General features: G+C 47.7%; 9 protein-coding genes across 9 annotated transcripts; 5 read left to right on the top strand and 4 right to left on the bottom strand.

Moving 5' to 3' along the window:
* Positions 1-428: 428 nt before the first annotated feature.
* Positions 429-1,236, top strand: BT62DRAFT_1013429 (uncharacterized protein; the record flags this gene model as incomplete). The annotated part of the gene is made up of 6 exons (XM_043178069.1): positions 429-532; positions 602-692; positions 757-769; positions 821-924; positions 972-1,126; positions 1,191-1,236. The coding sequence occupies 6 exons, from the start codon at positions 429-431 to the stop codon at positions 1,234-1,236; spliced, it is 513 nt and encodes a 170-aa protein (XP_043033307.1).
* Positions 1,237-1,323: 87 nt separating this feature from the next.
* Positions 1,324-1,724, bottom strand: BT62DRAFT_1013428 (uncharacterized protein; the record flags this gene model as incomplete). The annotated part of the gene is made up of 3 exons (XM_043178068.1): positions 1,324-1,451; positions 1,506-1,545; positions 1,584-1,724. The coding sequence occupies 3 exons, from the start codon at positions 1,722-1,724 to the stop codon at positions 1,324-1,326; spliced, it is 309 nt and encodes a 102-aa protein (XP_043033306.1).
* Positions 1,725-2,188: 464 nt separating this feature from the next.
* BT62DRAFT_924453 (uncharacterized protein) lies at positions 2,189-4,929 on the bottom strand (the record flags this gene model as incomplete). The annotated part of the gene is made up of 3 exons (XM_043184615.1): positions 2,189-2,865; positions 2,915-4,057; positions 4,107-4,929. The coding sequence occupies 3 exons, from the start codon at positions 4,927-4,929 to the stop codon at positions 2,189-2,191; spliced, it is 2,643 nt and encodes an 880-aa protein (XP_043033305.1).
* Positions 4,930-5,259: 330 nt separating this feature from the next.
* BT62DRAFT_938595 (uncharacterized protein) lies at positions 5,260-5,814 on the top strand. Its single transcript, XM_043187567.1, has 2 exons — positions 5,260-5,600; positions 5,650-5,814. Exons 1-2 carry the CDS (start codon positions 5,588-5,590, stop codon positions 5,793-5,795), a joined length of 159 nt encoding a protein of 52 aa, XP_043033304.1. The 5' UTR covers positions 5,260-5,587; the 3' UTR covers positions 5,796-5,814.
* A 20-nt stretch (positions 5,815-5,834) lies between these two features.
* Positions 5,835-6,104, top strand: BT62DRAFT_1013426 (uncharacterized protein; the record flags this gene model as incomplete). The annotated part of the gene is made up of 2 exons (XM_043178067.1): positions 5,835-5,841; positions 5,896-6,104. The coding sequence occupies 2 exons, from the start codon at positions 5,835-5,837 to the stop codon at positions 6,102-6,104; spliced, it is 216 nt and encodes a 71-aa protein (XP_043033303.1).
* Positions 6,105-6,720: 616 nt separating this feature from the next.
* On the bottom strand, positions 6,721-7,393 carry BT62DRAFT_688308 (uncharacterized protein). Its single transcript, XM_043181880.1, has one exon. It carries the CDS (start codon positions 7,101-7,103, stop codon positions 6,756-6,758), a length of 348 nt encoding a protein of 115 aa, XP_043033302.1. The 5' UTR covers positions 7,104-7,393; the 3' UTR covers positions 6,721-6,755.
* A 1,934-nt stretch (positions 7,394-9,327) lies between these two features.
* BT62DRAFT_688383 (uncharacterized protein) lies at positions 9,328-10,156 on the top strand. Its single transcript, XM_043181882.1, has 2 exons — positions 9,328-9,932; positions 10,002-10,156. Exons 1-2 carry the CDS (start codon positions 9,471-9,473, stop codon positions 10,011-10,013), a joined length of 474 nt encoding a protein of 157 aa, XP_043033301.1. The 5' UTR covers positions 9,328-9,470; the 3' UTR covers positions 10,014-10,156.
* BT62DRAFT_688337 (uncharacterized protein) lies at positions 9,814-11,006 on the top strand. The gene is made up of 4 exons (XM_043181881.1): positions 9,814-9,932; positions 10,002-10,165; positions 10,212-10,264; positions 10,315-11,006. Exons 2-4 carry the CDS (start codon positions 10,158-10,160, stop codon positions 10,842-10,844), a joined length of 591 nt encoding a protein of 196 aa, XP_043033300.1. The 5' UTR covers positions 9,814-9,932; positions 10,002-10,157; the 3' UTR covers positions 10,845-11,006.
* A 445-nt stretch (positions 11,007-11,451) lies between these two features.
* BT62DRAFT_1013423 (uncharacterized protein) lies at positions 11,452-12,058 on the bottom strand (the record flags this gene model as incomplete). Its single annotated transcript, XM_043178066.1, has 3 exons — positions 11,452-11,647; positions 11,716-11,839; positions 11,899-12,058. 3 exons carry the CDS (start codon positions 12,056-12,058, stop codon positions 11,452-11,454), a joined length of 480 nt encoding a protein of 159 aa, XP_043033299.1.
* Between the last annotated feature and the right edge of the window lie 72 nt (positions 12,059-12,130).

Raw genomic sequence — 12,130 nt, 5'->3', positions numbered from 1 at the left:
AGCAACAAGTTGATTTCTTCTCCTTCAGTTGCCTTCAGCGGTCGCTTCGAATTCATCGAACCCTGTTGCAGAAAGAAAAATCGGAACTACCCGAGTTCAGGGCGTATCGCCGGCGGCAACAGCCGTTTTCCCGCTTTTCGTTCAACTGTCGCTTATAACACACAGCACTAGACAGTACCACTCAATGTACCTCATGCTAGTTTCCGTTCAGTACTTATCTGAATAGAGGCGCAGCTCGCTTAAAATCCTTTGCCACTGTAAGCCACATATTTTAATTTGCGAATGTTCGATTTGTCACATAGTAATGTGTCCCTAGTCGTGCATCATGCATCAGGGTCTGTACACAGGATAACAACGACTAACTTATGATGCTGTAACCATTCACGTTCTTTAACATACTTGGGCGTCGATTATCACTCAAGTTTACAATGCCTACGGAATCTGGACAGATGACCGCTATGGTAATCGCAAGCTGTCCGTCTGGCTCGTACCACGGAAAAGAACTCAACATGACGATTTTGGTATTCGCATCGTCTGTGATGGACTCACAACAACTCTGGAATCAAGAAACAACAAGTTGAACGATCGCTGAGCTCGAAAGGAACTTCGAAGATTCCTGGTCTTGTCCGACTCCTGAGGCCTTGAGGCCTCAGTGCGATGATCGATACCTCGGCATTTTGGAGTCGAGACAAGTACCAATTAACTTGACAGGTTTATAATTCTCCATAGGAATTTGTCTGACCGTAACCAAAACAGAATACAAGTGACGGTATGAAAATTGTTCCTTATTAGTATGCATTGTTTTTGACGACCATATAAGGGTGCAACTGTAGTAGCTATATTTTCTACATGCCTCGCGAAATTTTGGCATCGTGGCCAGAGACTCCTGACCTTCTGGATATGCTGGCTTCTGTCGCCGTCAGCGTATGTTTCTAAATCTGGGCCATGACGTTACCACTAATTCTTTGTAGGCTGAAAGAGCGATGCCCGTTAAAGTAGAAAGCGAAGCTGCGCAATTTGTAACATCAGGAGGTCGAGCACGTATACCGTCAATACGCACCATTCCTGCTGAACTCTTGCTGGAAATTTTCAAGTTCATTCCTACCGATTATTTTTTGGTTTATCTGTCACTTTATTCCACTCTTGCCCGTCATTGACAAACTGAGATTGGTTGGTATACAAACGGGCAGTAACGAAGACTCCCGTCTTAAATTGGCGCGCCGCAAACAGGCCTAGCCGTCTATGTAGCGTGATGGAAATCCGGTAGGCTTGGTCTCTCGTCTCTTTCACAGGCCGAGGAGAACTGGGAATATCCTCGAGTCGTCACTTGACATAGGAAGTAAGCGGACACTGCGAGCCACCAATCTGTACGTAGGTTCGGACGTCGTCGTCTGGGAGAGGCTCGTATTTGAATGTGCCGGGGTCATTCTCATCTGAGAGTGGAGCCAAGGCTACGATTCCGTTGATTAGACGAACTCAAGTTCACAGCAAAGAGAAAGACGCACCTTTCATATCATTCTTAGTCAACGGCATCATGCCCATGCCCTACCTGGCGTCATGCGGATTAACGCGTCTTTATATACGATAAGGATACGAGTAACAGATGAATGTACTGATGCAGTTTTCAATTCGAGCAACTGACGCTCCGTGTCTCTTGCTGTCATTTTCATGCTGCGAGAGAATCGAAAATTCACCTTTGCGATATTGAAAAAACGGTCCACCATGGTGGATCAATGAGTTGTACTCATTGGATCCATTTGTATGCCAGACACCCAAGGCCAACGTTGGAATCGTGATGGACTACGACTGTGTACATCCAGAGAAAAATGAGACGTTGAAGAGTGGCAGAGGGTCGTCCCCAAACTAGAATTTGTATCCTACATAAACCGGTGAAATTCCAATAACGGATCACAGGAATAATGGAATAATAAAGAGCAAAGTTTGAGATGGAAGTACGTTATGGAGACTGAAGAGTGAAGGCAAATTTTGCTTTCTGGTAGTAAAAGTCCCACACCCTTTCACAGACGCTGATATCAGGGCTGGAACTGTAGTATCAAGTACTCTCTCCGGATCCAAGGCCTTGCGGATGATTTGTATACACGTCGGTCAGGCACAGCAAGGAATAACTAGTATGTAAGCCACAAAACTATATAATGCTACGGACATATTCAGCAACGATTATCCCATACTAAGCAAGCTCTTCGGGCTGGTCGTTGTGTACTTCAAGGGGCAAACCGGCAAATTCACCACAAATGTTAAGGACCACCGAATAAGAAACGTAGTTCTGCAGAGTTTCTTCGTCAAAGGTGCCTGTCGCTTTTCCACGTGTTTGGCGGATGGTGTGGGAACTTCGAGCAGAGTGTCCATCCAGAAACTGTTGGTGAAGGTCATTTAACCAGGGTTGAAAGTCAGTGAAGCCACTATTCACTATGGGAGGGCCATGTGTAATAAGGAAATTGCCTTTCTTGTCATTCAAATCATCACGACCGGCTTTATACCAGCTGTCGAATGAGGAACGGACTTGCGTGCGTTCCAGGATTGAGCCTCCAGCGGGGTCTTGTTTAGCCTCGACTTTGTAACGACAACAGAGAAGGAGGATGATGTAGAAGATGGACTCGACATCGTGTCGATAGAGGTGCTTGGGTGGTTGCCCATTTTCGTCGTTGATCAGGAGCTCATGTGCCATGTATGGTAGCGTACCAGTGCGCTGACGCGATGAAGGGCCAGTCTCATGTCGGTAGGAGGACAAGTCAAAGTCGTTGAGGACTCCACGTAAATGACCATCGACAGTTCGGCGCCACATAATATTCCCGGGACTGATATCACGGTGAAGGATTCCTGGGTGATCATACAGCCATTTGTGAACTACGGTGACCGTCAGAACCTGCTAGGACAAAGAAAACAATGGACGGACTCTGCAAAATATCGAAAAAGACCTGAGCGTAATCTTCAACCGTCTGCAATTCTTCGAGAGGATACAACCTCTCCTGGACGGTGACTCGGCAGACGCGTTTTTCATACTCGAACTTTTCCTCATCTGCGAATAAAGCCTTTGCGAAAAATGCCACGAGATTCGCTTGGGTGGAATCCGCATCGTTGCCGAAGTCTTGAGAAAGAAGAATGTCGGGTAAATGGTCTAGCGCCCAGTCCGGCCTTTTCCCTTGCCGCATGGATCGCGACTTCTCTCTGGCTTTAATGACAAACTCTGCCTCTGATCTTCGACTGGCAGCAGGCCAACTGATCTTGACGACCAGTTCTTTACCCTTCCACTCCTCGTGCTCCGATGTCGCCTCAACGACACAAGTATCCCGACCGACAATCCCAGGCTGACGCGATATAACCCGGCCAAGCGTGACCTCAACCTTCTTATCATCTTCACCTAGCTTCAGCTTCAGCTTCACCCCAACGAAGATAGCCGTCTTGTCGAAATTCTCCTTGTCCTTGGGGTTGCCACACCTACCCACGTACACCTTGTGATTCTCGATGAGCGCTCTGTCATCGCAGAATTCTTCTTGGATGCCCCGCTGCTTCAGAGTAAGGCGACTCAATCCGATGAGCATTGCCGCGAACTCATCCGTCACTACCTCTTCGATAGTCTTCGGCCGCTTGCCATGCGATTTAAACATGTCAATTGGTTTGCACACAATGATGACGGAGCGATCGTAGTAGAGGGGTTGTATGCGTCCTGCCGCAACAAGAGCACCAATGCAGTGCGTCCGAAAACCTGCGCTAGATAGCATCTCGAGGGCATAACGACCACACTGGAGCCGGACTGCACGTCGCGCTCGGGATTCTTTTGCTTCTTTCTTTGTTCTATCCCCTGGCACACTCCCTTTTACAGAACTGAGTGACGCCGATTGCTCTGTCCGTTTCCTGGCCTCCGAAACTTCGGGCGTCGTTCCAGAGCGTGGATACTTGGACCGGACACGAGTGTCGTCTTCCAAACGACGCTTGTTCGATGCGGAGCTCGTGCGCGACTTGACGGGGGGTAGGATGCTCCCAGGGTCTCGATGTACAGTGGTTTTTCCCCGCACTTTTCCCCGAGGATCTTTCTTGCCTGAATGAAGGGGATTAGTCAGAAGAATGTCCAAAAAGCGGAGGCTTACCAGCTGTTAGAACTCTGTACTTAGCATCGGTCCCCTCGTCGAGATAGTATGCCTTGGGCTTGAATTCCTGCCAATGCATTGCTTGTGCCCACGAAAAGTTATACTCTGGGCCTTTGTCCTTCATGTTGTCAACCACGTTTCCGGAACTGTTGAACATGGCGCGAAGAACACCCAAGGTGTCAGGGACGTTCTTTTCCAAACCGCCGTCAACTGGCTTCGCGTCTTGTCGATACATTCCGAGTGCAGAGTCTTCAGTGGCACCGAGAAAGTCGAACGCGCTGTTACACATCAGGCTATGGGGATGATAGAATGCTTTTTCCCCAGGCTTGCGCTTATTGCATAATGCAACGTAGGTTTTTACACGATTCTTGAATACAGCGTTGTCCTTGAGGGCTTTGATTTCGGATTTTATGTCGTCATTTGTCCGCCAGTCGTGAGGAAGATGGAGAATATTAGTGAAATAATGGTCGGCGGACATGAAAACGCGGTTTCTGAGATCTTCTATGATGTACCGCTCGAAATCTGCGACAAGATAATCCGCATTGGCAGCTGGATTCACGGTTTGGGCGTGATTGCTGAGCGGGGTGCTCTGCACAGAGGAGCGCAGTTGTTTGAGAACAGGCCCATTTGGAGGCGGAGTTTTTCTCTGTGAAGTGGGGGGAGAAGAAGAGGAGGATGACGATGACGACGACGAGGATGAGGGTGAAGATGAGGAGGATGAAGTATCCTCCGAAGAGCTGGAACCGCTCGCATTGGAAGGCATACAAGCTCGAGGAGGGTAGAGCGACAACAGGGGGTCAAGGAAGAATCCTGCGAAAGCCATTTTGAACTGCTTTTAGGCTCGGTCGCGTAGAACAACGGTGGTGGTGACAAAGTAAACTTTCGGAAACATGTGGTCATGTGGCGTCGATTGTATTTCAATTTGTCACAACGAGCGGTGCGGCTAAAATCTGGCGAAGGGCCATACCAACTATATATTAGTACTGTAAGGTGTAAAGTGATGGTTTTGTCTGAATCCGACGCCTCTGAAGCATCCAACATTCTTATCATCTCTTTTCCTTCATATACTGAGTCACGGCAACCCTCCCGACAGTTGAAATAGTATCATCCTGCTACCAAATTAGTTGCCGATTATTCGCTTAAGGCCAAAGTCGATTTTGAGCGCAGCAACTACTGTGTCCTGTACACATTACTAACTACTATTTTTTGAACAGTCCGAACGAACCGCCCAGAAATGCCTCGCGTCAAGTTGCGATAAGCCGAGTCATAGGCAACACTAGAGGGAGGGGGGCAAGCCACCCCCCCGTTTCCATCAACGTCGCTGAATTAGCCTGCGAGGCACACCTTCTCATCACTGATTTCCTTGTCCTCCTTTGACAAATAACCTGCCGTTTACATAAATCATTCGCAATTCAGCTCTGGGTGGTCGAAGTCGTTGTCCATCACGAGTCCAACGTTGGCCTTGGATGTCTGGCATACAAATGGATCCAATGAGTACAACTGATTGGTCCACATGATATACCGTTTTTTCAATGTCGCAAAGGTGAATTTTCGATTCTCTCGCAGCATGAAAATGACAGCAAGAGACACGGAGTGTCAGCTGCTCGAATTGAAAACTGCGATCAGTACATTTGGCTTTTTTTTGTTCATCTGTTACTCATATCCTTATCGTATATAAAGACGCGTTAATCCGCATGACGCCAGGTAGGGCCGTTGACTAAGAGTGATATGAAAGGTGTGTCTTTCTCTTTGCTGTGAACTTGAGTTCGTCTAATCAACCGAATTATAGCCTTGGCTCCACTCCCCGACGAGAATGACCCTGGCACATTCAAATACGAGCCTCTCCCAGATGACGACGTCCGAACCTACGTACGGATTGGCGGCTCGCGGTGTCCGCTTACTTCCTATCTCAAGCGACGACTCGAGGATATTCCCGGTTCTCCTCGGCCTGTGAAAGAGACGGGAGACCGAGCCTACCAAGGAATGGCGCAAATTTGACGAAATGTTGTTGCAGCAAGTGGTGTAAGAAGTAGCCAGTGCTGACAAACTCGGTCACTTCCGGGATTTCCTTCCTCGACCCTTCCTCCTTCACCTTTGCAACGTCGTGGTGGCCAGCTGGTCTGTAGGGGAATGTGTGTGTGGCCTTCATTTTACTGACGACTTGCTTTTCAGTCTCTTACGCCATTCTTGAACACTGCTACCTCTTGACACAATATCCATCTTCGTTGAGGTCATAGTATTTATCGACAAAGGACTACAAGATAATGGAAAGGTAGCAGGAACTTGATGATTGAAAATCTTCCTCCCAGGTGTGTGCTACTACCTTCTTCTTATCTTGTACTAAAAAAAACGGATAGCCGGTCACCTTTTACGAGTTCTTCCACGACCCAGAATTCGAGTTAAGCAAAGCTGACACTGTATCAATGCTGAGAGATGATCAAACCCTTAATACCACATCCAATGCTCAGACACTCACACCACTCCAGTATATCCTGTCTTCTCCCCTTCGCGTGGCCTTCTCGTATCTGGTTTCGCCGGGATATGAATACTTCCAGCATCCACAATATCTAAGTCTTTGACCTAGCTGCCCGTCGCCGAGTAAAACCTCAACCTGCAGCTTTTCTATTACCTTGTTCTCTACTTTCACCATTATGCTCGTTGTCCCCTCGCCTTCAAGATTGGCGGTGTCGCCGCCAGAAAATCCTCCAGCGCAGTGCTGGGGCGTTCGCGTAACCAGAATCGGTGGTGTAAACCTTGTTTTGGGAGTGCGGTGCTGGAATCGGATGGTTGAGGTTGGTTCGGAGGAGCGAAGGGCTTTCGACTATCCGCCATGCCGTATGCACGAGGATAGACGATGTACCAGAGATTACATCGTCTATGGGGAGCCACTTCGATGTGGATAACAGGCGTATGGAAGGATACTAGGCGAGTCTGAGTTCTATTATCGGTATCCATGGATGCCTGATTGTTGATTGTCTTCGTAGTATATGACAGCATACATACATGACATTAAGCGCCTGCCTGTAGTCGTCAATGTGGAACTCGGCGAAGCCGGACAAACCCACGTATGTGTGGCGGCGGGTGTACAGTCAACATGAGCCTTGGCAAATATCGATGTAACAGCCAATGCAACGAGGAAAAGCAGATTCTTCCGCTTGTATACAAGGAATAGCACCCAAACCAATATCGAGGGCCAGCGAGCAACGCGCCCGTTTCTCGTTATTCTGAAAAAAGAGCAATTGGTATCATCTATCCGGCGCGTCCTCCGTGTCAGGGGTCATAGCGTCTCTCACTCAGATATCCAATTAAAGTAGCTGAAAAACACGGGTCAAGTAAGTTTCTTCCCTTTCTCGTATCCGTGATTGGACGATATCTCCCTGTTAAGTATAGATTCGATGAATAAAGAATCTATTGGCGACGACGACATTGCTTGTTCGATACGACCACTTCGCCGAGCGGGAATCCATCGTCAACACAATGTGTAGCTTGACAGGGGGCGAGAACCGTCATCCGTCATATCAATAATGGCCGTCTCGAGGTGCATTGCAAAAATGAGTAGATTGAAGACCGCTGCTTACACCTCTCGCAACGTTTTGGTCTCCGCAGTAATCTTCGGGGTGTCCCATTCGTCAGATTTACCCCTTCCTGAGATCCCCTTGCCTCTTTTTCGGATGAAGACGAGCTGAGAGGACCCGTGTATGGTACTCCGGTTCACTGTGATCAAATGCTGGCCCGACTACTTCAGACTCGATTCGTGTGTCGAAGGAAAAAAACTGGAGGGCCTTGCCAAGGCTTTCCAGTTGTCCGAGTAGTCGGAGTGTGAAACATTCCTCTTCACGAAAACATCTTGTGGTATTGGGGAGGTGACGAATGATGAGAAGCTTAAATATATTTGGGGCAAAAGAGTAAGGAAAGGATCGGGAAGGGCGAAAAAGCTCTTCTGAGTAAGTATCACAGAGACGAAGCGTGTTGCACAGAATACTGTGGAACTGCCAATCTACAGTCCCCTTCTCGGTGAACTTTGGTTGGCTCGTTGCCGACGTCGATGCCCCCAGACCATTCCTAACAGTCCCTTTACTCCCGAGGAGCATAGCTAGTGACCGTGTTGCCTTGGCTGCTACACCCAAATCTTATGCTGTAGTCACGACGAAGAAGCCACGGGGTCCAGTTCGTAGTCAGCGAAAAGCAGTCGGCGAATACAATCAGAGCAGGAAATGGCCGCGGGAGCAGGAAGACGGCGAAGCTGAGGTCCTCTCTATGACATTCGATGAGGGAGTTTTGCCGGATTCAAGACACGATACTTCTCTAGATGGAGTACTCCGTCTCGAATCGAACATCTGGTATACTGCATTACATTTACAAGATCCTTCGAAGGTGACTTGCATTTCACGGACAGGCCTACTTTCGGGTGCTTTTAAGCTCATCTCCAAAGATGCCTTAGGCCGGTCCTACATCCCCACAACCCCGGATAAATGCATAGATCCATATCAGTGTAGACTTTATGGTAGCGCACGGAGAATAGCTTCGCTTCCCGGGTTGCGCAACCCATCCGCAAAGAAGTTATATAATCTTCAGGGTGTCTCCGCCCTGGAGAAAGTGGTATAGGATAAATCTCGCGCCGAGAGCTTCCATATTAGACAGAACCACTGGTCATGAGTGGACCAAAAAATTTTCTTACCATCATCCTCTGCCTACCTCGAAGAATTTCCCGATGAAGAGCTTCCGGTGCTGCATTGTGACTGTTAATGACGTAGATTTCGAAGGCCTCTCAAATGTCGGGATAACCGATGAACTATATCTAGAAGTCATGGGCATGGTTTTGGACCGCAGTGGAACCCACCGCTTGGATTTCTCCATCAATCTGGAGGAGAACGAGATATCTGTCGCTATCTTGCGCTTATTCGCGTGTCGCTCACAACAATGGCGGAATGCGGAGTTTTACGGGACTTGTCCTTCTTTTAGTCTCACCAATACACTCTCTCCCATTAGAGGCAATTTGGGTAACTTGGAGTCGTTGACCATGTTTGTTCCCCTTCATGGATATATGGATGTGTTCAGGGATGCACCACGTCTTTGAAAGGTCGATGTACGGTCGTATTCTATATATGACATGGATTTACCCTACTCGCGACTTCGTACCTTCATCACGAACATGCTTCCATCAGACCACATTACATTCTTACAAAATTGTCCTCGCCTGTTTGAATTCGGCCACGTCGGCGAAAATGAATCGCGTGTTGAAGGGCACGCTTACGATGTTGTTCAGTTTCCCCAGATTCTGGCATTGGAAGTTGAAAATCACTCAATGCTTCATCGGCTATCTACCCCAGGGCTCCAAGCGCTCAAATATCAGTGATCCCAACGATGCCCACGTGGTCCTCAATTTTCTCGCGATCTCCAGATGCAACCTCACCTGCCTCGGTATACTGTGACTTTGCTGAAAGCGGACCGTTCGTCACCCTGCTTCCGAACCTTCCTAATATACATCATCTTAAGATTTCCTATCTGGGCATGCTTGATGGTGACTACCCCGATGTCTTTGAGACCCTTCGCCTAGGGGATGGAGCCCGCAACTTGGTTCCCAACCTGCAGGAGCTAACGTTGGACACCTACAACACCTGCATCTTCAACCCTGACGACTTTCCGGAGTTGCCGTCGGATTTGTTCAAGAGCATAATACCGTCGAGGCTAGGGAGGCTCTGCAGGCTCACACTTTTACAGAAGTTAGATGAGATATCTGAGTGTGTTAAAATCCTGATGAATACGGGTCTGGACGTGGTGGTGGACTGGGATGGGACAATGGAGGACTCGTGCAATTACTCTGATGTATGTGCAATTGGATCTTTGCATCGTATCTTTCTGATTTCGCAGAATAACAGTCATGTATCCCTCCAGGAAAAAAAATAATGATCAAAATGAATACTTTTTTTTTTTAATTTACCAGATCCCGGACCGATGGTCCGAATGAGACATGCGCCTGTTTCATCTTAGGCCATCCTTTTCAAGTTCCATCTTCGAGCTTCTAAATAGGGTCTTTTAAACCGCACGATAATGCAGAAGTAGGCTCTTCTTCAAGTTCTTGTATTCTGATAATTTGAACTATAGAGACTACCAAAGGAATTCGAAACTTCATCACAGCCTCGGAGAACCACAGTACTGTATGGGTACTTATCATTTTCAAATGTTTTTCTTAATGGAGCGCTGCCAGATATACGCCAGCTTACCGATGGCTCGGAAAACATAATGTCACAGCACCCTTTGTCCGGACCTCCAGTTGTATTACTGCCTCAACGTTACGCCTCGTCGACATCCTCGCTTCATCATGTTCCCAGGGGACGTTCGTTGCATGGGAAGTCGGTCCCTATGCACCACCGGACGGCTTCGACCCCAAATCTTTCTACCTCCCCGTATTGTGAGTCTCAGCATAAGACGTCAAGAGAAGACGATCTTGCCACGTCATTTGGAATGCTAGAGATTTCGCGGAGGAGAAAGTCTGAATACTCCTTTTCGTCTCAGTCGGCTGGTAAAGCTCTCAGTCATGGTCATCGTTCTTCACCGACACCGCCCATCACATTCTGCGATTTTGGTTTTAATCCGCCCGTCTGTGGTTTCATTCATGTCCGGGAGACCCCAAGGCAATTGGGTAAGCCCAATTGGGACTGTGAGCTCAAGGAGAAATTTCCTATGATTCTGCAGATAACCCAGAATATAATGGCACTTATACTGAATACAGTGTAACCGCGGATGTGTAGAAATTCTAGTTCCATGTTCGTCTCTAGCTATCGAGGCTTCATGGCCTAAGTACTACGGGAATTCCTTGACATCTGTTCATTTTTTTGCTATCTCAAAGTATCATTAAAGTCCTTTGCATAGGCACTCACTGGACAGGATGTAGACAGGCCGTTTTGAGTCTCACTGCTCGTCCAGAGCAGCGGCCTGGTGGTGACAAAAAGAGCGTATCTCACCAGCCTACCTGGTGTTCCCACTGTCAGGTCCATGGTCCCATTCTGCATATTAAGTCTCTTGAAGTTACCAGAAAGTTACAAGTCGAGTTTTTCACTCTGTACATGAATCATCCTGTAACTTATTCCTCTTGGCTGACTGATAGATACGCGGTTATACGCGGACACATCACAAAGAGAATCAAAACAGTAAAGGTAGTCTTCACCATGATTGATAAACCTTCCTTTCTTGCGACAGAACATTATCCCAAGCGCGACTTTGAATCACGTTACATGAGTTAACGTGAAATCAAAGTCTTCATGACTTCCAGAGAAGATGTTTTTCTGTTCTGGTAGTAGTCATTAACTCAGCAGAAGCGTAAAAAAAGAGGTGTCCTCACTCTCTACGGCGGGGTAGGTTCATGCTTTAAACCATATCCCTCCAAGTTTCGGCCACACTGCACTACATCAAAAGTGATAATGGGAACCCATGATTTTCGGAGAGCAATGAGACCGACGACTTCACCATCTGGCAGGTCATCGACGATGATGCTCCAGTCAACAGGTACATACACAGCTGTGCTTGTACTTGCTCGAGGACTATAGAAACGCGAGTTCGAAATAGCTGGTGACGATACAAAAAGCGCCAATGCCATTCAACGCGACACCTGATTTCGAGGTTGATTCGCTTGACATTGGGAAAGCATCTGCGAAAACCAATGTAACTGGGCAGGCTGCAGAACACTGAATACGGTTCCTTATCGGCGTCTTCTGTCGATTTAATGAAATAAACTGTAACAATTCATTGTACGGATATCATCAGGGAGAGAGTGGAAATGCTATATATTGACCCCTATAAAAGGAGTCTGTAGAGACGTAGAATAGCGGAACTCGGTTAAAAGCATCGGAGCCGAAGCCCGGCAGCGAACCACTTATCTTTGCGTCCGATGCGGCGCAAGGTGAAGTTGACGAAAACGGCGCGTCCCTTGATGTTCCCACTCTCAGGTTCATGGTCCCGCTTTTGCGTAACAAATTTCTGCAAGTCACCAGAACGTTACTCGTCAAATTTTTTGCTTCATATAC

Source organism: Guyanagaster necrorhizus, assembly GCF_019112545.1.
Source record: "Guyanagaster necrorhizus MCA 3950 unplaced genomic scaffold BT62scaffold_61, whole genome shotgun sequence".
Lineage (NCBI taxonomy): Eukaryota > Fungi > Basidiomycota > Agaricomycetes > Agaricales > Physalacriaceae > Guyanagaster > Guyanagaster necrorhizus.
This window is presented reverse-complemented; position numbering and strand designations above follow the sequence as displayed.

What these genes read in the sequence shown, in the direction of transcription:
- BT62DRAFT_688308 (XM_043181880.1), bottom strand. Translation starts at nt 7,103, where the DNA reads ATGCTGTCATATACTACGAAGACAATCAACAATCAGGCATCCATGGAT.
- BT62DRAFT_688383 (XM_043181882.1), top strand. Translation starts at nt 9,471, where the DNA reads ATGCCCACGTGGTCCTCAATTTTCTCGCGATCTCCAGATGCAACCTCA.
- BT62DRAFT_688337 (XM_043181881.1), top strand. An exon ending in CCTCGGAGAACCACAGTACT is followed by an intron (nt 10,265 to 10,314) that starts GTATGGGTACTT and finishes GAGCGCTGCCAG; the next exon opens with ATATACGCCAGCTTACCGAT.